We start from the raw sequence: 24,722 nt of genomic DNA, 5'->3' as shown, positions 1-24,722 counted from the left end.
CATCATCAATCTCTGTCTGAGCAGCAGCCAGGCGGCCGTATAAGAGTGTCTGGCATGCGAGGCCAGAGAAAAACGCAGCTCCCAGTAAAAACTAGCCTCTGCCAAGTCCCCAAAAAGTCCTCCTCCTCCACATTTACTGGATTGGTTGAACAGTGCAGGAGAGAACCTCCCGACAGTTTCTTCTCGTCGAGACCAGTATATAGAGGATCCAATGTCAAGAGTTCAATTTACGCCTGCTAGGTTAGGTTTCTACAGACTGAGGGGAGGGGCCAGTGGCCTGGGGCTCTGGTGACCTCAGACTCTCAACCAACCAGTGGCCTGTGGCAGTCGGAATCTCTAAGACTCTCAACCAATGTCGGTTACGTTACCTTTCCCACTGGGACCTGTCTAGTTAGGGCTTGCATGTCTGCAGGACTATGCTGTGTAATCCAGTAGGTTTGTTGTGTGTTTGCAAGACTATGTCCACGGTCCCTGTAATGCCGTAGGGTTGTTGTGTTTGCAGGACTATGCTGTATCCACTGTCCCTGTCACTGATGGTCTACACCTGAAGAGCTTTTGCAGCATGGGAGGACCAGGCCTCATCGTGATTGGCTCCAGCGAACCGGCTCAGAAAGCCCTGAAGGTATCAGTCACCATTGAGTACATGGGTCATGCAAGATAGGTCTATGTTCAGAGGACAGAGTTGGACTTACTATCTTACTTTCCTTTGCAGCATCTTGTAAATTACGTTTAGATGAATACATGTTTAATAGCGTTTGCAGAAAACATAACTGAAATAAAACTGCTATCCCATCCCAATAGATTTTCTTCAAGTTCAATTTGTGGTGGTCATTCTCATACAAGCACAAAATGATTAAAACAGTACCGTGCTTAATAGCTTTCTCTTTTCAAGAGCTATTGCAAGTTACCCATAATCATAACTACATTTTTAAAAGTCCAGGTAGCAGATAATGGACCCTATCAGATGTTTATGTAGTTGGTGCTGTATATTATCTAATGGGTTCTAACTTTAAACATTTTTGTCAGTTTACAATTTTACAATGTATGCTTGTCGCATTTAAAAAACACAAAGACTTCTGGAAATCCCAGAAGGCAAGATCAGTGGAGGAACATATTCCCTGTTGCCTACTGTACATGGTAAACTGTAATTGGCACTTCACTTTTTAATATGGAAAATGGCTGAAATAATTTTTCTACAATATTCACAAGACACAATTACAGTCTTTATGGAATAAAAATGTAATTTCTTTCAATTATATGTGGAAATCAATGACGTACAGGGACTTCAGAAAGTATTCACACCCCTTGACTTTTTCCACATTTTGTTGTTACAGCCTGAATTTAAAATTTTATAAATTTACATTTATAAAATTTTATAAATTTACATTTTAAATCACTAGCCCCCATAATGTCAAAGTGGAATTGTGTTTTTTGAAGAAAAAAATCGAATTAAAAATGAAAAGCTGAAAAGCCTTGAGTCAATAAGTATTCAACCCCTTAGAGAGAATAAAGTAGATGTCACACGTCAAAATTTTGATTTATGACCCTATGTCCTGCTGACTTTAACTTATAAGAATACGTCCATTTGACATATTGCCTAAAAAATATATTTAAAAAACAAAATATAATAATAATTATTGTCCATCCGTTTCTGAATATCTGTAAAAATCGTTGTCTTCCTGTTTTAGAATATCATGACTGAATGTTGTTTCAGCCTCGGAGTTGTCCTTAACATGTTTTCTGCCCATCACAAACAACCGCAAATCAGAGACCTCCGAAATGTCATTTGAAGCGGGGAAATTGTCCAAATTCAATGTTTTACTGTTCATGTTCCGGGGGTACCCCTTCCGTTTCGATCATGTCCTCCAGGGTTGTATGATTTTCGATGTCTGGTGTACATTTTATCATAAAAAATACATACAGTTGACATATAGATATCTCGTAAAATTCTGTGTCCATCCGTTGCTCTTCGGAATTCCATTCTAATGAAGGTGGTTCCATATCATTTATCTCCGGGATGCAGTTGGCTTAATGTTGCATATCCTGCGAACGTTAGATAATATTAACATGTTATACGATATACATTTTTAAATTACATGAATATGTGCATTTGACGTAAATAAAATAATAATTGTTGTCATCGGTTTAAAACACATATAACTCCTGTTTAATATTACAATAATATCATTAATGTTCAAACAAGTCCCCGCATCCCAAATCTAATATATACGTTTTCACGAACTCACCTTCAGAAAGTGGAAGGATTTACAGACGATCTTGTCCGTTAACTATTCGGGGCTGCTGTCCTGTAGGTTTGCAGCTGAGCTAAAGCGGTGCTAACATAGTGGGAAAGTGTATGTTTCACTAGACTCGCTCCGCGTTCGTGTCCCTAACTAGAGAAAGTACGGAATTAGTTTACAGGGCATTATGGTGACGTTTTTTCGGGCTATATCCTGTATATTTGATTACTAAGGTATTGGGTTCAAACAACAGGATTGGGGTGTCGAGACAGTATTACCCTTTTGATATTCTACAACCTCCGGGATATAGCACCTCGATGCTGTGTCCGATGTCCGTTTCAACCCCTGGGGGTCGGTCTAGACATCGCTATTATTTCTGGGCCGTTTGACTTTTTAGACCCCCCATCCTCTGGGGGGTGAGCTAAATTAGGTTTTGAAAGGCCTATGGGTTAATTATACGTAAGTGTCCGTAAGACACCGACACACTTTTTGTTTGGGGGTAGGCATCTGTTTTGCAGGATATTGTAAAGAGAGAGAGCCTTGAGCGCAGATGCATGGGCATTTTTGAACACACACCCAGCCCCTTTTTCTTTGTTTTGAAACACACACACATACACTACAGCACACGCACGCACACACACGCACGCACATGGCTTTTTCCGCAATTCTTTTTCTCCGGGACAGACTGTGTTAAGGGTGAAAAACGAGAGAGTTCATGACGTGGTGAGATACTGCTTTTAAAAACATCTTTATTTAATAAAAAAAAAAATCAAGTACATACAGTTTATAACTGTTCATAATTAATGTCTTTTACTATGCCTTTCTTACAGATATAGGTCCTGGTTAGCCCTGACCATTATCCGTTTCCAATTCACGATCGCTAAGACGCTTGCACACTCCATCAAAGCTCCGTAAGTTTTCCCTCCATGGGTAGATAATCCGTCCGGCATGTAAATCCTGGGTATGCCCACAGCATTAATGAATAAAATGGGTAGAAAATGAATCTGTTTAAGTCATAAGTAAAGGCCTTTCATAAAGAGGCTGTCATGATTGACTGTGGCCCATATTTAACACGTATTGCTTGTTACCTAAGACTATTGTTGTACATTGAATATCCACTAGCAGATTTTTGTAGCATGCATCTCCACTATATCTGTCATGTTACTGTGGTCTTTTTAAAAGCCAATAAACATGTGTGTAAAATGTACACTTTTGTTTCACTGTAGATTTGTTTAAGCCCACCTAGAAACACCTGATTTATCCCACAGCATTAATGAATAAGCTGTGTATAAAATTATTCTGTTTAAGTCATAAGTAAAGGCCTTTCGAAAAAGAGGCTGTCATGATTGACTGTGGCCCATATTTAACCCGTATTGCTTGTTACAGAAGACTACTGTTGTACATTGAATATCTGGCTCTCTATGTCTGTACATAGTGTGAAATGCGGTTTCACTAAAGTTATTACACCCTAAACCTGAATCTGAAATGACCTTTAGGATCTTTCTTTGGGGTTCTAATCTCCCCGGTGTACATGCACCGAACATCCATAGGCTGGAGCCACCTGGAAGCTCTGTGCATGTACATATAAAGACAACTAAATAGGAAACTCAACAGTGTGTTAGGCCTAGAAACATTATTTAGATGGCTGTTTATTTGTTGTTGAAAGCTTGAAATGTACACAATGCGAAGTGACCTTGTTTCTAACACACACACACACACACACACACACACACACACACACACACACACACACAGTTCAACCAGGTCCCTAGACATCAAGCATCATGACAACTTCAAAGACAATTTATACATATTTTCACACTCTAATGCTTGAGAACAGGAACAGGATGTCCTGACCAGATGCCCAAATATGGGCACTCCCTAGAGCACGTCATCCTGACATAGGGTCATAAATCATACGTTTGACACTCCCTCTAAGGCGTGAGAACAGGAACAGGATGTCCTGACCGGAAGCCCAAATATGGGCGTGCACACGTCAGCAGGACATAGGTGTCACGATCGTCTTTCTGTGGAAGAGAGGACCAAGGCGCAGCGTGATACGAATACATCTTCTTTTAATATAACGAAGACGAAACAAACACTTTTACAAAAACGACCGTGAAGCTACAAACCTACGTGCACACATGCAACATAGACATAGACAATTACCCACAACCTGCCTAATGCCTATGGCTGCCTAAATATGACTCCCAATCAGAGACAACAATAGACAGCTGTCTCTAATTGAGAACCAAACTAGGCAACCATAGACTTACCTAAACACCTACACTGAACACAACCCCATACACTCTACAAAACCCCCTATACAATACAAACACCCTAGACTAGACAAAAACACATACATCCCCCATGTCACACCCTGACCTAACTAAAATAATAAAGAAAACAAAGATAACTAAGGCCAGGGCGTGACAATAGGGACATAAATCAAAATTTTTACTTGTGACATCTACTTTATTCTCTCTCCCCTTTGTTATGGCACACCTAAATAAGTTCAGGAGTAAACATTTGCTTAACAAGTCCCATTATACGTTGCATGGACTCAGTCTGTATGCAATAATAGTGTTTAACATGATTTTTATATGACTACCTCATCTCTGTACCCCACACATACAATTATCTGTAAGGTTCTTTAGTCGAGTAGAGAGTTTTAAATACAGATTCAACCACAAAAATCTGGGAGGTTTTCCAATGCCTCGCACAGAAGGGCACCTAAAATCAGATATTGAATATCCATTTGAGCATGGTGAATTTATTAATTACACTTTGGATGGTTTATCAACACACCCAGTCGCTACAAAGATACAAAGATATAGGCGTCCTTCCTAACTCAGTTGCCGGAGAGGAAGGAAACCGTTGAGGCCAATGGTGACTTTAAAACAGTTACAGAGTTTAATGGCTGTGATAAGTGACAACTGAAAATGGATCAACAACATTGTAGTTACTCCACAATACTAACCTAATTGACAGAGTGAAAACAATGAACATATTCCAAAACATGTATCCTGTTTGCAACAAGGCAGTATTCAAGTAATACTGCAAAAAATGTGGAAAAGAAATTCATTTTTGGTCCTGAATACAAAGTGTTATGTTTGGGGCAAGTCCAATACAACACATTACTGAGAAATGCTCTCCATATTTTCAAGCATAGTGGTGGATGCATCATGTTATGGGTATGCATGTAATCGTTAAAAATGATTTTAAAAATGAACAAGCAAAATCCTAGAGGAAAACCTGGTTCAGTCTGCTTTCCACCAGACACTGGGAGATGAATTCACCTTTCAGCAGGACAATAACCTAAAACACAAGGCAAAATCTACACTGGAGTTTCTTACCAAGAAGACAGTGAATGTTCCTGAGTGGCCGAGCTTTTACAAAGAATTGACTCAGGGGTGTGAATACTTATGTAGATATTTCTGTAATTCATTTTCAATAAATTTGCAAACATTTATAAAAACATGTTTTCACTTTGTCATTATGGGATATTGTGTGTAGATTTTTAATTCAGGCTGTATCAACAAAATGTGGAATAAGTTAAGGTGTATGAATACTTTCTGAAGGCACTGTACTGTATATAAACCCTGGATAGCCTATGCTATGTCTAGGCCAATAAGAGCCTTTGAAGCCACCGAGCTGCCATTATCCTACTCCTCCTTTGATTAATGGAAGTGAATCAGGGGAAATGATATCCCACATTAAAATAGCCAACTAGTCAACAATGCCACGATGTGCGCCAGCCAGCACCAATTCAAGGGATGTGGGAACACATTTCAAATGCAAGTATCTAAAATGTAGTTTTTGGTCTATTTTGAGAGACAGACTGCTGCTGACAGCTTCTGGTACTGTGTAACCATAGCAACACAAGCATGCAAATATCTGTGTATGCTAGCTAGCGACCTCTTAAAATTAGTGGAGTCGGCTATTTTAGCATCACCCGGTTCTGACAGGAGTATGAAATCGTGCAGACAGCCATGCAATCTCCATAGACAAACATTGGCAGTAGAATGGCCTTAATGAAGAGCTCGGTGATTTTCAACGTGGCACCGTTATAGGATGCAACCTTTCCAACAAGTCACTTTGTCAAATTTCTGCCCTGCTAGAGATGCCCCGGTCAACTGTTAGTGCTTTTATTGTGAAGTGGAAACATCCAGGAGCAACAACGGCTCAGCCGCAAAGTGATAGGCCACACAAGCTCACAGAACGGGACCACCGAGTGCTGAAAAAAATAATCTGTCCTCGGTTGCAACACTCACTACTGAGTTCCAAACTGCCTCTGGAAGCAAAGTCCACACGAACTGTTCGTCGGGAGCTTCATGAAATGGGTTTCCATGGCCGAGTAGCCGCACACAAGCCTAAGATCTCCATACGCAATGCCAAGCGTTGGCTGGAGTGGTGTAAAGCTCACCGCCATTGGACTCTGGAGCAGTAGAAACGCGTTCTCTGGAGTGATGAATCACTCTTCACCATCTAGCAATCCGACGGACAAATCTGTTTTCGGCGGATGCCAGGAGATTGCTACCTGCCTGAATTCATAGTGCCAACTGTAAAGTTTGGTGGTGGAGGAATAATGGTCTGGGGCTGTTTTTCATCATTCAGGCTAGGCCCCTTAGTTCCGGTGAAGGGAAATCTTAGCGCTACAGCATACAATGAGATTCTAGATAATTCTGTGCTTCCAACTTTGTGGCAACAGTTTGGGGAACGCCCTATCCTGTCTCAGCATGACAATGCCCCAGTGCACAAAGCAAGGTCCATACAGAAATGGTTTGTCGAGATCGGTGTGGAAGGACTCGACTGGCATGCAAAGCGCCCTGACCTCAACCCCATCGAACACATATTATAAAAACAGCACATTTTTCTCTCTGCACCATGGCAAAATGTGTTGAAATGCAGTAAGTTAGTTGAATTTCGAGATTATTTTTAATGCCCGGGGCCCCAAATGCGGTCGTCCCGCCAAGCAGGTGTGTGTGCTCCATTGTCTGACGTGTCACATTCTGTTTTGTGTCTCTCCCTCGTACTGTGTATTGACACAGAGTTGCGTGCCAGGCGTGTGTACACTACACTACAGTCTGTGATTTGGAGTGGTGTGTGCATGCCAGTGTCCTGCTTTGATAAACAGGGCCATCTGGCATCATTGAAGCATAAGGTAAGAATTCTTCTGGGGCCTCCTCAATATGCACAAGGACTTAATTAACTTAATGCTAAACACTTTAGACAAGATTATTAGGCATTACACTCACTGGACAGTTTATTAGGTACACCCATCTAGTACCGAGTTGCCTCCAGAGTAGCCTGAATTCGTCGGGGCATGGAAATGTTGCTCAATTGGTATCAAGGGACCTAACGTGAGCCAGGCAAACATTTCCCACACCATTCCACCACCAGCCTGTACCGTTGACACCAGGCAGGATTGGGCCTTGGACTCATGCTTACGCCAAATCCTGACTCTGCCATTAGCATGACGCAACAGGAACCAGCAAGGTTTTCCACTCCTTAATTGTCCAGTGTTGGTGATCGCGTGCCCACTGGAGCCGCTTCTTCTTGTGTTTAGCTGATAGGAGTGGAACCCGGTGTGGTCGTCTGCTGCAATATCCCATCCGTGACAAGGACCGATGAGTTGTACGTTCCGAGATGCCGTTCTGCACACCACTGTTGTACTGCGCCACTATCGGCCTGCTTGGGGCCCCAGATAGCATATGATAGCAAAATGTGCAGAATTGCAGGAAATTTGCTTTAAAACGGCAACATTTTCTCTCAGCCTCATGGCGAAATGTGTAGCATAGCAGAAAATGTGCTCTAAAACTGCTAAATGTTCTCAGCCTTGTGGCATAATGTGAGCAAAAGCATGATATGAGCTATACAAAAATAGCATTTTTTTCCCTTGGCAAAAAGTATAGAATTGCAGGAAATTTGCTTTAAAACGACATAATTTACTCTTACCTAGCCTCATGACAAAATGTGTAGAATAGCATTATAATACAGAAAATTATTCTCTTGGCACCATGGCAAAATGTGTTGAAATACAGTAAGTTAGCTGAATCATTTTTGAAATGCCTCTGGGTCCCAAATGCGGTAGTCCCGCCAAGAAGGTGTGTGTTCTCCCTTCTCTCCTGGATTTCAAAACGTGTCACATTCTGTTTCGTGTCTGTACCGTGTACTGTGTATTGACACAGAGTTGCATGCCAGGCGTGTTTACACTACACTTACCCCAAATCCTGACTCTGCCATCAGCATGACGCGACAAGAAGCGGCAAGGTTTTTCCACTCAAATCAGATTGTATTGGTCACATACACATGGTTAGCAGATGTTAATGCGAGTGTAGCGAAATGCTTGTGTTTCTAGTTCCAACAGTGCAGTAATATCTAACAAGTAATCTAACAAATTCACAACGACTACCTTATACACACACACACACAATGTAAGGGGATGGAATAAGAATATGTACATATAAATTGTCCAGTGTTGGTGATCGCGTGCCCACTGGAGCCGCTTCTTGTTTTTAGCTGATAGGAGTGGAACCCGTTGTGCTCGTCTGCTGCAATAGCCCATCCGTGACGAGGACTGGTCAGTTGTACGTTCCAAGCCTTTCTGCACACCGCTGTTGTACTGCGTCGTTATTTGCATTGTTAGCTTGAACGGTTCTTGCCATTCTCCTTCGACGTCTCATCAACGAGCTGTTTCCGCCCACGGGGCGGCCGCTGACTTGATTTTTTTTGTTTGTCGCCCCATTCTCGGTGAACCAAAGAAACTGTTGTGTGTGAAAAGCCCAGAAGGCCGGCTGTTTCTGAGATACTGGAACCGGTGCGCCTGGCACCGACGGTCATAGCACGCTCAAAGTCGCGTAGGTCACTCATTTTGCCCATTCTAACGTTCAATCGAACAGTAACCGAATGCCTCGATGCCTGTCTGCCTGCTTTATATAGCAAGCCACGGCCACATGACTCTCTGTCTGTAGGAGTGAACCATTTTCTGTGAACAGGGTGGTGTACCTTATAAACTGGCCACTGAGTATATATGAACATTCTTCATAGGTGACAGGGATGAACAGATTTGAGCGACTCTCAAACATTGAGAAACAAACGATTCTTTCTCACTCAAAATGTGGATGCCGAGGTTGTCTTCTCGTGGTGGGGCTCAACAAAACCAAAACCTGAAACATTTTGGCCCTTGATGGAACCGTCTCTTACAACAAAGAACACAGGCGTGTTATGGAGGGCGGGAGAGGAGTCTGCAGAGAGAGAGGAGAGGGGGAGGGATGAATTTAGAGAAAGCTATAGGCAGGAGTAGAGAGAGGGGGGAGAGAGTTGGGATGGAGAGTTAAGTTAGGTAGAGGCACTGTGTAGCATGGGGATGGAGAGGGAGAAGAGAGAATAGGGGGTGGGGGGTGGGGGAGAGCAGGCTGGAGGGGAAGGGACGGTGGTGGAGAGAGGAGAGGCAGGAGGAGAGATGGAAGGGGATGGAGGTGGAGAGAAATACTTGAATATAATACATACTTGTACATATGTCAAATAGGACCAATGTAAGCACCCACCTAATTATTTGTATTATTATAATATTGTTTCTTCTTTTGTCTTCGATATTAATGGATTTGTCCGTTGTTTTTAATAGTTACGCCTGGTAATAAATCACCACAATAAGAATAATGGAACTCCTAAACAATGTGTACACAGTTCTTAATGAGTTTGCAAATGCAAAAGTTTTATTGACTTGCTCCAAGTTTGGAAAATTTGGTCTTTGTATTGAATAGTATTTCAGGTGAAATAACTGCAGGCCATCTTGCCCACACCCTTGTACTGAGAATCAAACTGGAGATCCTATTGCTCTAACTCAACTCACCCCTGAGTCATGTAGAACAAACAGGGGAGCACACCTCATTGAGAGGAAGGCTTCTTCAGTGTGATGCAGAAACAGTACGATACAGACAGGGCAATGCATGCTTCACTACTTGGTCATTTTCTATCTCGGAGGAGCTCCCATATACCCCCAAGCATTACATTGGAAGGAGCAGAGTTGGACCTATGCGAGGAATGTTTGGATCTTTGAGGCTTGTCATGGCCTTTTCCCAGGTATTCCCAACTTTAACTCTGATTGGGATTGTAGTCATGAAAACCTATCAAATTTAAAGAGTGTTTATTTTACATCGACACTATTTCTTTTTTTCTCTTTTCATTTTTGACTCTGTCTCAATATACTGTAACTGTACAGCCCTGTGCTCCCTCCACCTCCTCCCTCCCTCCCGCTCTCCTTCCCCCTCTGTCAGGCGATCACTACGCTGTGTAACACGGCAAGACAGGTCATCACACGTGTTGACTCAACCCCCCCCCCACCTCACACACGACAACAGATCCCCCCTCTCTCTGCGGTTTGATGCCTGCCTCTGACTACAACTTCTACAAGCCTGCAGAAACCACATGTGAATGTGATCTCCCTCTGATAAATGTATGTTCGTAGTTAATCTATGGTATAATCCATGTTATACACAGCTGAACCTCAATTATACAACTATTATTTAAATGTTTAAAACGCTCACCACCTCATTACCAAAGACAGGGGTTCTGAATCAATGGGGCTTATCTAATGCGAGACCTTGAATAACCACTATAGGGATGCACACACACCCTGTAGGGAATACAGATCCTCTTGATAAAAGATGTGGAGCAAACACAAACACACTGACAGTGACAGTGACATATTGCTACCTTTCATGGAGACTGTTGCAATAAATCTCTGCCTGTTCTTTTCTGAGGAACAGACACAAGGAATTTCCCGGCATCAAAGCAGGAGACTGGCATGCACACACCACTCCAAATCACAGACTGTAGGGGGGGTTGAGTCACGCGCCTGGCACGCAACTCTGTGTAAATACACAGTACAGACACGAAAACAGAATGTGACACATTTTGAAACCTCAGAGACAAGTGAGCACACACACCTGCTCGGTCGGACTACAGCACTTGGGGCCCCGGAGCACCAACCTTTTTTTTTGTTCTTTTTTTGGGAATTCAGCAAACTTACTACATTTCAACACATTTTGCCATGGTGCAGAGAGAAAAATGTGCTGTTTTATAATGCTATTCTACACGTTTTGTCATGAGGTTAAGTAAGAGAAAATGGTGCAGTTTAAAAGGAAATTTTCTGCAATTATACACTTTTTGTGTCATGGAAGAAGAAAAGAAAATGCTGTTTTATAGCTCATTTCATGCTTTTGTTCACATTTTGCCATAAGGCTGAGAGAACATTTTGCAGTTTTAAAGCTAATTTCCTGCAATTCTACACATTGCTATCATATGCTATCTGGAGGTCAGGTGCCCCGGGGCATGTGCCCTGCGAGCCTGTTCAGTATTCTGGCCCTGCACACCTGGGACAGACATACCTGAAAGTTGACAGCCAGGCTTTCTCAGTGGTAGGGTTCTTCCTCATCTGCCTTCTCAGTGAGACGTCACCCCCTACTGGCCCAGGGATGCAGTGTTAAAACACTAAATAAGTTGAGAGGAACTATCTACAGATTCTACATACTTCAACCACAGACAGACCGACAGACAGACAGAATTCCATGTCCGTCTAAGTACATATTTGTTCATGTGGATCCCCATTAGCTGTTACAATTGCATCAGCGACTCTTCCTGTTGTATACAATTATTATTATCAATGAGATGTGTAAAGACTGTACATATGTTTATTCTCCAATGTTATCCTTAGCTCATTCAACATACTGAGGCAAACATATCCAAGTATTAGTTATTTACACTGGTAATTAATTATTACATACGGTGCAGGATCTTAATTTGATCACTCTTTTGTTGCTCAGAATTTTTCCTGCAAATGCAAACTTGTAGTGTATTTGAGTTTTTAAAAGGCTTCTAAAGTTTGTAATTTCCGATTTGATTTGCCTTAATAACAAAAAAAATGAATGAATAAAAAATAAATTAAAATTAAAAAATATCGACCACTACAAAAATGCACATGAATTATAATTCACATTTTCTGTTGCTGCAGGATTATCTTCCTGCTGTATAAAACTGGCTCAAATTAAGATCCTACTTCTGTAATAGCATAGCTAACTAATACAGCACACTTTTAGTTGACACACACTGGAGCCCCATTAAGATTCCATTAGCTATTGTAGAGAAGAGAGAGAAGGGCCATTAGCATGAGTTAATGACAGAATTTCTCACAGCATTGTAATTCCTGATTACCCCTCCCCCTTCCTCCAACAAGCAATTAGCTGTAGTTATAAAGGACTTTAATGAACGTCTGAGATCATAAGGTACACCTGATCCAACTAATCATCAAGCCTTCAATGAGTTGAATCAGAGAGGAAGAGGCGAAGTGAGAGGTTTTACTCAGTCCAAAATCTTTCCAAGAAAATTAGCCCACGACGTGAGGAATTTGAGGTCAATGAGTGTTGAATTTGCTGCATGAGGTTTATTTGACCGAATATACGTTTTGTTATGGTTCTGTTGTGATGAATGCACTGATATAAGTGGACACACGTGACATTTTGCCAACTTTGAAAAAATGACTTTATATCGGAGTTGTGCCTGTTGTCATAGAGCTAAACAGAGGACTCATCATGGATATAACTCGTTTTAGCGTGGCCATTGAGGGCTTACACCATCTTACACCATTGGGCTACCGAGTGGCACAGCGGTATAATGCACTGCATGAGGTAACTCAGTGCTAGAGGCATCACTACAGACCAGGGGTGGGCAACTCCAGTCCTCGAGGACCTGATTGGTGTCACACTTTTCCTCCATCCCTAGCAAACACAGCTGATTAATCAAATTGCATTCTAAACTGAAGATCATGATTAGGTGATTATTGGAGTCAGGTGTGTTAGTTGGGGGCTGGGGCAAAACTGTGACACCAATCAGGCCCTATCGAGGACTGGAATTGCCCACCCCTGCTACAGACCCAAGTTTGATCCCGGGCTGTATCACAACCGGCCGTGATCGGGAGTCCCATAGGGCGGCGCACAATTGGCCCAGCGTCATCCAGGTTAGGTTAGAGGAGGATTTGGCCAGGGAAAGGCCGTCATTGTAAAATTTGAATTTGTTCTTAACTGACTTGCCTAGTTAAATAAAATATAAAAATTTTTTTTAAGTAGTCAACTGGGTGGGGATTGCTATGAGTTGGGAGCAATCAGCCAATGAAGAGGAAAAAAACGGACTACTTTAAAATGGAGATTGCCTCAATGGTGCTGCCCATGCTGTCACAGACGCTATAATGGCACCAATACAAAGATGAGTCCTCTATCTCTATGGCCTGTTCACGCGTATCTGCTAGAATGTTCCCACCTGATCTCGCCTCCTCCTGCCTGCCTTTCATCTTTGAGGACATGTATATCCATTGTTGAAGCGGTCACTTGACTGTCTTGTCAGTATAATAGACAATCTTTGGTGGAATCAGGTGAGTTTGTCTGGGGCTACAACAAAAATGTGTGCTGTTAGGGGTACTTAAGAACTGGGGTTGGGAATCGCTGCTCTAATGAACGCAAAAGGGGTTATTGTGAATGCTATTGTAATGAATGTAAATGGAATGCTGTTGTTGTGAATGTAGCTGTAATGAATGTAAAGGGGTTGTTTTTGTGAATGTAGCTCAAATCTAATGATAATATCATTAGATATTATTACATGCCTGCTGGCTGGATTCCCTCAGTGAGCTTTTGTGAACACACACCTAATTTTGGGTAGTGAAGTAGTGGTATAAGGTTGGCATGTTATTCACAGACCAAACTATGACTTTGTTACTAAAGCAGGCTATGACTGTATTGCCATGTTGCCATGTCTGGTCTGATACTGAGTCATGGTTCTGATATAGTATAGTTGACGGCACACCAAATGTGGCAGCCAGTTTGTGTGTGTGCATGTGTGTGTCCTTGCATGCATGTGTGTGTGCCTTGCATAGTCTGCAGTCATACTATGTTTAGCCCTCCCAAGTTGAGGACGTGTACCGGATGAATTCCATCATCTGATCGTACTCATAACAATCGTGGCTATCACTGCCAAGCCTCAGCCGTGAAGTCATCTCCCCAAAATACTCCCCCTTACTTATACTGAAGTGCTAATTCTCTCTCACGCACACTCTCCCTTTCCAGCAAACCAGGGTTCCAGGTTGACTCATGCTTAAAGGACTCACTGATTGGCCCATAACTGACCCACAGGCCCAGCTTTCTGCCCCAGCCCTATCCCCAGGCCCATACCCCCAGCCCTATACCTCAGACCCAGCCCTATACCCAGACACCAGTCTTGTATCCCACACCCCAGCCTCAACGCCAGTCCTATACCCCAGACTCAGCCCTTTACACTACAAAATGCTGGGTTGTTTGGATGACCCAACTTCTGGGTTGCAGGCATTGGTTCAATTAGTTGGGTTATTTTCTTTAAAAAGAGCACTGTTGGGTTGTTGATTCTGGGTTATAGATGCTGGGTTATTGAGGCATGATCAGAAGACTTGGGGCATGGCTTTCAAATAGTTATTTTTGGCCACCTGTGAGAGTAAATGTATTTCCTGTTAGTCTGTTATGTTGTATTGTAAGCGTATGTTAAGGCTGAACACTGATAGTTTTGAAGCTTTTATGAGGCTTACAGAAATGTGTGTTCCTTAAGACCCTATACAAATCCCAAAGTTGGGATACTTAACACTTCATTATAATATGCAATTAATAATGTTAATATTATTCATATTTTATAATAATGAAATATGCCAAATTAAGGCACATTCAAAATTGCAGTGTACAATCTTAACATTTGATACAATACAACAGATGAACAGGAATCACATTTACCCTTACGGGTAGCCAAAAATATCTGAAAGCCACACCCCTATTAAGCCATGCCTCCTGAAAATAACCTAACGATTACATTAACAAGACCCAGCTGCTGGGTTATTACCCCAGCATGAAAGTGAATAAAACCCAATTGATGATTAAATTTACCCATGTTTGTGTAATCCCAACCACACAACATGTTGGGTTATTCACCCAACCCAACTGGCTGGATCAAGATAACCCAGCATGTGTTCTGTCCAATATTTACCCAGCACTGAGTTACCAAATAACTTGGGTTGTTTTTAACCCATAATGTTTTGGTGTACCCAGCCTCAGAAGGAGGAGCAGCCGAGGTCAGGAGGAGCAGCCGATTTCCCCCCCCTATTCACACAGACACCACCACTTGTGCCCCCGCATTCACCTTCCTGAATAGACGCTGGCCTAAAGGGACAGGAATAAACATGGACCATAAGCCAATAACAGTCGGTTCTCTGGGAAGAAATGTGTGTCAAGGACCAATCCCAAATAATGACATCAACAGGTAGCCATTACAGTCTAATAACCATTCCCCTGGTCCATTGGATAGCAACTGGTTTGTGAGTGTGTTTCTGAAAAGAGCCATTGTAACAACTTAGTTTAATGGCTACACGGGTCAGGGAAAATTGTGTGAACTGTGAAAATTCCACATATTGTAAGTGTGCTGCAGGAATACTCTGTGTACTGGTGCCTTTAGAGGAATGACATCCCATTTCCCTTCATTAAAGTGACAGTAGTTTTTGTTATGTGTCTGTTTGTTGCTCGTAGGGTATTCCGTTACCTCCCAGTGAAATATTTTGTTCAGCAAGATTGACTCTGCACATTCCGTCACACATTCAGCAGTTTTTTCATATTAAACAGTACTTCGGGGGAATGTACACAGTCATTGTGAGAGGCACTGCTCATTGTAGAGATCGTTCATTGGTTCTAATCCAGTTCTGTCGTGCCCCGTGTCTTACGTTAGATAGCAAAACGTTCATCTGCAGGGGGTTTGTAAGCTCGACTGAGGTAGTGACAATACCTACAGTATGTGGGGAAGAGTTCAGTGAAGGGCAAATTGTGCCCAGGAGGACTGAGATGGGGAGTACTAGTTTAACATCAGTCAGTTGAGATTAGAAAGTAATTGGACAGCTCATCAGACAGTCCTCGTCCTGTTAGTGTTGCATTTCCTATAGACTGCCTTTCAGTATGTCTCCTCTCCTCTAGCTGTGGTCTGCCATTATGTTCTATCAGCACCCAGAACCAGATCTCGCGTGTTTGCTAGCCCGTCTGTCACGAGATTAGCCGTTATGTCACAGCTCCTCAGACATTGGCTGCTGCTCTGTGCCCTCTGACCCCCACGATGGAGTGATGTAATGATGTCATTATGTGATAAAGAAACTGAGGGTTTGTCTGAAGTCCAAAAATGATCCCTCATCAATGTCCAACTTGGATTTGAGAGGAGAGAAATTTATAACTATTATAAAACTGAGTAAAATACTGATCTGTATGGCGTGAGTGTCGTACAGTCTCTCACCTCTCTGTCTCAGTCTCTCTCGCCAGACCGCTAATCCTCATGTGTGTGAAGAGAGCGCTCGCGGTCACGCACATGGACCGTGTTTCATTTAGGACTGCTGCGATCACGCAACACGCCATACATAAGCCAAGGTGTTTATGGTCATTTTGTCACCCCGCCAGGCCGGGCGGAGCCGGCAACCGCCCTTCTGGAAGAGCAGATCTGGGAGATACAAACACATACCAGACACGTGCACATTTCTCACACACACGCACACCAGCCAACCCCAGGGTAGAGGGGAATGTGTGAACAGGCCAAACCACAAAGCCCATTGTTCACGTTATGATCCACAGAGACAAATGGAGCACCGTGAGGGGTTGAGAGATTTATCATCATGGATCAACAACACAATCACTCTTCTAACCCCAATTCTCCTCAAACACACACACACCAGCTCAGACTATCTCTCTGCATGATATAAAAAAGAGGTGCAGAGCAAAAGGGGCGAGAGGAAGGAGTCAGGGAAGAGGGGAAGGAGATGACAATACCTTTTCAATGTTTACTTTCGTTCTCCCTCATCCTTTTCCTCCTCTAAGGTATCCACCGGTGTTCAGGTTGTAAACATTGGACACACACACACACACACACACACACACACATCTGCTCTTCTCTGCATTCAGGTCATAGTGCTCGAACTTCCACTTATTGGAGGGAGTGCTGCTCCTTCTCCCCCAACCGACCCATCAGATTACATAAATAACATGACATCTGCCGTGAAAGAATGTCAGTCAGTCTGTCTACCCGTCTGTGTTCTCCATTAAGGCCCAGCCACCCAGATAGTGGTTTGGAGGTTAGGACTGGAGCAGGCAAAAACAGCAGGGTCTGGTTCCTTTTTGCCCAGCCACAATATGATCCTTGCCCCTCCTCCTTCGACCGTACCCTTCAATGTTTGCCTGGAAAGGTATAAGCAGTGTAGGGGTGGAGCTCCCACCATATTCTTTACATATCTAGAAACATCAGAGAGCTATGGCCAAGGGGTTTAGGAGAGAATTTGGACTGGGCTTCTCTCCATCTCACCGTGGTGCTGTGTGTTCCGCTTACAGCTTACCGTACATCTGTCTGTCTGTCTTCCTGTGTGTCTGTAGATCATGCAGCAGATGAGTGACCATCGCTACAACAAGCTGACAGTGCCTGATGACATTGCGGCCAACACCATCTACATGAACCTCCCCAGCAAAGGCCATGTACTGCTACACTGCACCCCAGAGGAGTTCCCAGAGAGTGCCAAAGTGAGCACACACACACACACTGTGCACTAGCACGCACACGCCAATCTCTGTGCTCCCCCAGTTATTAGCTACTGAATGTTGTATATTTGTCGTCTTGTATGCATATGTTTGCTGTAAATATCCCTGCACTTTGTCGTGACCTTGTGACTCTTGGATGTCGGCTCGTATGGGATCAGTGAATGACATGGTATTGTCTCTGTAGCTGTTAGAGATGGCTGAGGATGAGCCATGTCATTTAGATTCCTCATTGTCACTACGCATTCCTGTGTCACTATGACAACCAACACCCTGCAATCTGCACAGACAGCCCTAAGACCTCAAATGTTCTCTGCGGTTAAAACCCAAACTTGAACATTTTATTTTTAGTACGTAGCATTTATTGAAATATGTCTCGTTGGATTTGGAACTGTTGTCCGATTTCCCAAGGCTTAATATAATATTTGCCTTGAGGATTGGCTAAAGGGGAATTTAACCGAAACACAAAATCAGAGTGACTGCTTCAGTGTCCTGTATCAGACCACTGTAGAGTGTATTCATATGGGTCCTGGATCGAAGCTTGGGACGCTTTCTGCCTCTGCGCACCATCTGTGTGATGAAGAATCATTAAATGTAGAGGTGTCGGAATGACAATCATCGGGGGTGTCAGACCATAGGGATACATTTCTGCGTGTCAGACTGTCAGACACAGTTCCATGTCATCTCTCGCAACCACCCCTCTGGAAGAGCAGATCTGGGAGATACAAAAACAAGCCGTGCGCTCTCTCAGCCTGGTTGAACTTAACACATCTATATAACAGTAATCTAGACAGACAGACCCCCCCTTCAAATAGAGAGAGAGGGAGGAAGAGAATGAGAGAGAGATTCATCAACCCAATCAGACCAAACCCACTCACTGCCTGCAAAGCCGCTCTGCTTTCTAACAGTATAAACATTAAATATTACTAAAAACTCTGTCTCCGGCTATTTTTAGTAACGTTACATAAAGGGGGGGGGGGGCGGGGGGGCTGAGAAGAGAGATCGAAGTCGACTAGACAAAAGGTCTCAGCCAGCCCCCACAGTGAAGTTCTCCTACCCCTTGTATAAATTTCAACCACAGTAATAACAACCCAGCTGGAAAGCACAGACTCACTGCCATAAAAACAGAAACACTTGAGCGAAAGAGAGCGAGAGAACAGATTTAGAAAAAAAGGAGTTAGGCGGAGAGGAGCTTGGATAAAGTGCATCGCCCCCCTGACCTCGTGATCCCCCTCCAATGGTTGATGGGGTTTATCCCTGTTCTATGTATTGGTTGTAGGAAGGCCAGAGTAAGACCTGTTGCTTCATGGCTGGAGGATCTGATAGGCCAGAGTAGGGTGGGTTGCTTGTTGCTCCTATGGTACTGCAAGCCCAGGCTTTTAGTATGACAGAGGGGGAAATATTTTTTTTAAACTTTTGTGTGTAATGTTTACTGTTAAAGGGCAATTCTGCCAGTCAACCTCATATTCATTGTCTCCAGCACCAAACCAGTGTCTACATATATGAAAACAGTATGTTTCTATGATCTGTGGTTAAAAAGATAAGAACGGTCCTAAGAAATGCTTCTGTGTGACATCACAGGGTAAAAAAAGTGATTTTTAAACCCTGCAATGGGTTTCTAGCCAGAGGGAGGGTATTTTCTAGCTCCCATGTCACCGCGAATCTCATAGTGTTTGAAAAATCACTGTTTTTAAAATGTTTTAACTTTTGATGAAGTCATCGTTTAGAACTTTTTTACTTTAGATTTTTTTTTAAATGGTGGTGACCTTTTAATTATTTCTAAGTTGTAGTTTTTTGTTGTTGCTTTGGCATTGTTAACATGTGTTTCCCATGGAGAGGGAGAGAGAGAGAGAAAAAATATATATATATATTCTGGCTTGGAAGTGTCTTAGGAAAACAGTGGTTTTCTTCTGGAGGGGCTCCACAGGGTGACACATTGCGTTGAGGGTTTCTGGAGATGTTGTAATATTTCTCACTTAGTTTTTCTATCTTCAGAAGACTGAGAACTCGCTATACCTAAAATGTTCATTCTTAGATTTGCATCCCTCGTAAGTGCTTCCAAATCATTGTAAAATGAACAATGCCTGTAAACAATGTTACGGAAGGTGAAGACAGACATATTCCCTCTCTCACTCTCTTCCCTAGGTGTTTGAGAAGCTGAAGGACCACATGTTGATCCCAGTGTCGAACATGGAGAAGGTCAAGGTGGACGGAGCCCTCACCTGCTGCTCCGTTCTCATCAACAAGAAGGCCAAAGTCTGATCTGAGCATGCTCCGTTAGGGGTCTCTCGGGCAGACCTGGGTTCAAATACTATACTTGAAATCTTTCACATACTTTGAAGTGCCAGGAGAGCGGGGTTTGCAATTTTGGGACTATACTATTGGGCCATTATTAAGCCAGGCAAGCTTAATCAAGCACAGACAATGTATTTAACATGATTCTGAATAGTATTTGAACCCAGGTATGCTCTCAGGGCAGGGTCGGGCCCACTGCTGCACCCTTGCCCGAAACAAGTCTGTTTCTGCTGTGTTACCCCACGATAACAGAATGTTATCCAGGCTACCCCCCCCCCCCCCCCTCTCTGAAAGTGCTCATGTGTCAATCAATCCCTGTGCTTACTGGTCAATGTTTACAACCCTTCAAAACAACCACTTCCAATAGAACACTGGAGAGAAAAGTTTTTTTTTTTTTTTTAAACATCTGTGGAGGATCTATATAATGTTACGGTATAGTGCAGTATGCATAGTGCAAGAGCCGGTTTATGAAGAATAAACAAAACGCAAACCCGCCAAGATACATTTACAATCAACTGCTGATTGCGCTCTCTGTATTTAATTTTGGATTCAATTCATCATGATTCATAGTCATGTCATGTAACAAGTAGAAGTTCTTATTGAGGGGGGAAAATGAATGAAATCCACTCGGTTATCTTAATAATCTGTAAATTGTCATAATGAGCTGTTCCTCTCTCTGCCATGGAGACCTGAGTGCTCTTACTACATTATTGTTGATTCAAAAAGAAATGTACATGATTTTTGAACAGGAATGTTGATTGATCCCTAGCTGTGATGATGGTGCTAGTTATTCCATCCAGCTGAACATAGGGTAAATTCCTCTTCTTAAACTGTGATTTCTGAAGTCTAAAGCCAAGGTAGGAAACTATTTACAAAATGCACATGCAATTGTCATCAAAAATGCCTTTAAAAAAACAGTCATAGGATGTTCATTTCCTACCCTGTCTTAACCTAAGCTGTTTCCATTTTATGAAGGACTGAGCACTACTTCCCTGCCGTGTATGACATGTTTGTAAGGACCAATACTTGTCATTTCTCATTATACTATACATACTTTTAACATGTCTCATTTTGCTGTGTGCCTCCATCTTAAGTGGCTTAATAACTACTGCTGTATAGTCTAGTCAAGAAGCCATTATAGCGGTTTCTTCGATGTTTTAAAGCCCTTTATTGTCCCTGTATTGACTACTGTATTCTACGAGTAACTGACAAAATATAGAAACACTTAAATGAGGGATACAAAGTATACTGAACACAAATATAAAATCGCAACACGTAAAGTGTTGGTCCCATGTTTCATGAGCTGAAATAAAAGATCCCATAAATCTTCCATACCCAAAAAAAGCTTATTTCTCTCAAATGTTGTGCACAAATTTGTTTATATCCCTGTTAGTGAGCATTTCTCCTTTGCCAAGATAATTCATCCACCTGACAGGTGTGGTAAATCAAGAAGCAGATTAAACAGCATGATCATTACACAGGTGCACCTTGTGTTGTGAAACTGTGGGTTGCTACCATGTTGTCGTCATGCTGTGTTGTCATGTGTTGCTGTCATGCTATATTGCCGTCTTAGGTCTCTCTTTATGTAGTGTTGTGTTTTCTCTCTTGTCGTTATGTGTGTTTTGTCCTATATTTTTATTACATTTCATTTTTATTACATTTATCCCAACCCCCATCCCCGCAGGAGGCCTTTTGGTAGGCCGTAATTGCAAATAGGAATTTGTTCTTAACTAACTTGCCTAGTTAAATAAAGATAAAAAATGTATAAAAGGTCACTCTAAAATGTGCAGTTTTGTCATACAACACAATGCCACATATGTCTCAAGTTTTGAGGTAGCGTGCAATTGGCATGCTGACTGCAGGAATGTCCACCAGAGCTGTTGCCAGAAAATGTAATGTTCATTTCTCTACCTTAAGCTGCCTCCAACGTTATTTTAGAGAATTTAGCAGTACGTCCAACCGGCCTCACAACTGCAGACCATGTGTAACCATGCCAGTCAAGGACCTCCACATCCGTCTTCTTCACCTGTTGAAATGTCTGAGACCAGGCACCCGGACAGCTGATGAAACTGTGGGTTCGCGCAACTGAAGAATTTCTGCACATACTGTCAGAAATCGTCTCAGGTAAGCTCATCTGCGTGCTCGTCATCCTCACCAGGGTCTGACTGGTTTTCTGATCCACACCCCTACTTTTTTTTTTAAAGGTATCTGTGACCAACAGATGCATATCTGTATTCCCAGTCATATGAAATCCATAGATTAGGGCATAATTCATTTATTTACTGATTTCCTTATATGAACTGTAACTCAGTAAAATCTTTGAAATTGTTGCGTTTATATTTTTGAAAGCAGGTGCTTCTACACAGGTGTGGTTCCTGAGTTAATTAAGCAGTTAACATCCCATCGTGCTTAGGGTCATGGATAAAAATGCCCAGTTGCCCATTATTTTGGCTACCATGGGTAGAAGAAAATCTCTGACTTTGAAAGAGGGGTCTCAAAGGAGCAAAGGGGGTTTAAAGTGTATGTGTGTGTGTCAGTCACCAGCTCTCAACCCAATTGAACACTTATGGGAGATTCTGGAGCGGCGCCTGAGACAGCGTTTTCCACCACCATCAATAAAACACCAAATGATGGAATATCTCGTGGAAGAATGGTGTCATATCCCTCCAATAGAGTTCCAGACACTTGTAGAATCTATGCCAAGGAGCATTGAAGCTGTTCTGGCAGCTCATGGTGGCCCAACGCCCTATTAAGACACAATGTTGGTGTTTCCTTTATTTTGGCAGTTACTTGTATATTCTCTACTACTAGTACTCTTTTTTTCTGCCCTGCTCTCGCTGTATAAGAGCATGCTGGGTAATGTGCGCTCTGAGAAATCCAATAGGACTTTTCGCCAACTGTCCCTCCAGAAATGATAATACACACTTGGGAGTGAATGACACTCCACCATCCACATCTGATATAGCCAACCCCGGCCTATTTACATTGCATTAGCCATCTATATGTAAACCTCCCTCCACTGAAGATGTTTCTCAATCTCATATCTGACAACAGAGATAAGGCCATTGGGGAAGAGCTCGTTAACAGGCCTCAAAGCACTCATTGGTTGCATCTGAAATGGCACCCTATAATGTGCACTATTTTGGTCTAAAGTAATGCACTTTATTGGGAATAGGGTACCATTTCAGACGCAACCTATTGCCTCCAATGAGAGCTTGGAGGCCCGTTAACAAGCTCTTCCCCAATGGCCTTCTCTGTTGTCAGATAGGAGATTGGGAAACATTCATTGAAGGGAGGTTTACATACAGATGGCTACCAATGTCCACAGCCTATAGCAGAGAGGATCAGATGGTGCCTGTATGATAAAGGACGCTGAGCAAAAGTGCTCTCTCTCAAGGGCATTGACAAGTCAATACATTGCATTCAAGATAAAAAAAAGTTGGTGATACAGCTGCAATGGGTAAATTGGTCAAAAACTAAGACAGGCAGGCAGTTTCATTAAAAAAGGTCCCAAAACAGTCCTTCTGATTGCCATGCAAAATAGCCTTTTGAGTGACTCATATTTTTTTGGGGGATTGAAATGCTCAAAATGTGACAAGAAAGACTTTCTCTCTCATGGCTAACTACCAGGCAGTTTGAAAAGACAGGCTGAGAGGTCGGTGATCTCATATTCATGAGCTCGCCTTGACTGACAGCTCTTTGAAACACTTATGGCAAGAAAAGTGGATGCAGTGTTGCAGTAAAATCATCAAGTAAAATTGGGTGATACACAAAGCAACTCAAACATCGAAATTGCATCAATGATGGTGTCCATTTTTTTTTTTTATACATCTCCCGTTTGGCATCTCTTGTGATACGGTTCACAAGAACCCCCCCCCCTTTTGTTCCGTGCTGGCTGAAGACCAAGCTAGTCAAACACAGATGAAAGGGAAGACATAAGTGTCTTTGCCATAGATGAAGTGTAAACGTTTAATTATATTTGCTGACACCCTACAGTCAAATGTTGGCACCAGTAGAGTAGCTATTTAAACCACGGCCCTCCAAACACGCCTTCTCCGATGTTGGTTACAAGGCGGGCCTTATTTAAATTAGGTAAGAGAGTATCATGTTACCATTGGTGTATTCAAAAGTCACTCGCACATTTGCACTATCTTTGTTGTAGGTGCATGGTAACAATTGAATAAGATGAGATTTTTTTTTAAAGAAATCCTCAGACTGCTCTTGCTAGTATCACTGCTCTTTATTGAGCTTTATGTTTCGGCCTCAAGGCCTTCGTCAGTGTATTACAATTAGAGGTTGGGTGACGTCATTCTATCCCCTTAATAATGCCTCCTCCTGACTCCCAAGTGTGTGACACGTGGGAGGGGGACCGGTAACTTCATGATCAAACTTCATCAATGTAGAAGCAACAGTCATTTTCATTCTTTGTTCATTTTACTTGGATCTGGTTTCATCACATTTACCAAAAAACATGACTGACTGTTCATGACCTTTAAGAATTGATCGTACTACAGAGGGTGGAAGATTGGGTTTTTGTTTGACTGCAGGGAAAGAATGACGCACC

The 24,722-nt window shown here is 42.5% G+C and overlaps 1 protein-coding gene across 2 annotated transcripts in view; it reads left to right on the top strand.

Moving 5' to 3' along the window:
* The window catches only part of LOC139578713 (N(G),N(G)-dimethylarginine dimethylaminohydrolase 1-like), a 125,867-nt gene extending 103,934 nt beyond the window's left edge, over positions 1 to 21,933 (top strand). For both annotated transcript variants that reach the window (XM_071406672.1, XM_071406671.1), the window contains exons 4-6: positions 503 to 622; positions 17,705 to 17,848; positions 20,009 to 21,933. In XM_071406672.1, the coding sequence (XP_071262773.1) occupies positions 503 to 622; positions 17,705 to 17,848; positions 20,009 to 20,125 (381 nt within the window). In that variant the 3' untranslated portion in view covers positions 20,126 to 21,933. The remainder of the gene's footprint in view (positions 1 to 502; positions 623 to 17,704; positions 17,849 to 20,008) is intronic.
* Positions 21,934 to 24,722: the final 2,789 nt, after the last annotated feature.

The sequence above is a fragment of the Salvelinus alpinus genome, chromosome 6, assembly GCF_045679555.1.
Source record: "Salvelinus alpinus chromosome 6, SLU_Salpinus.1, whole genome shotgun sequence".
Taxonomy (NCBI): Eukaryota; Metazoa; Chordata; class Actinopteri; order Salmoniformes; family Salmonidae; genus Salvelinus; species Salvelinus alpinus.
Note: the sequence above shows the minus strand (reverse complement) of the source record. Positions and strands in the feature narration are given on the sequence as shown.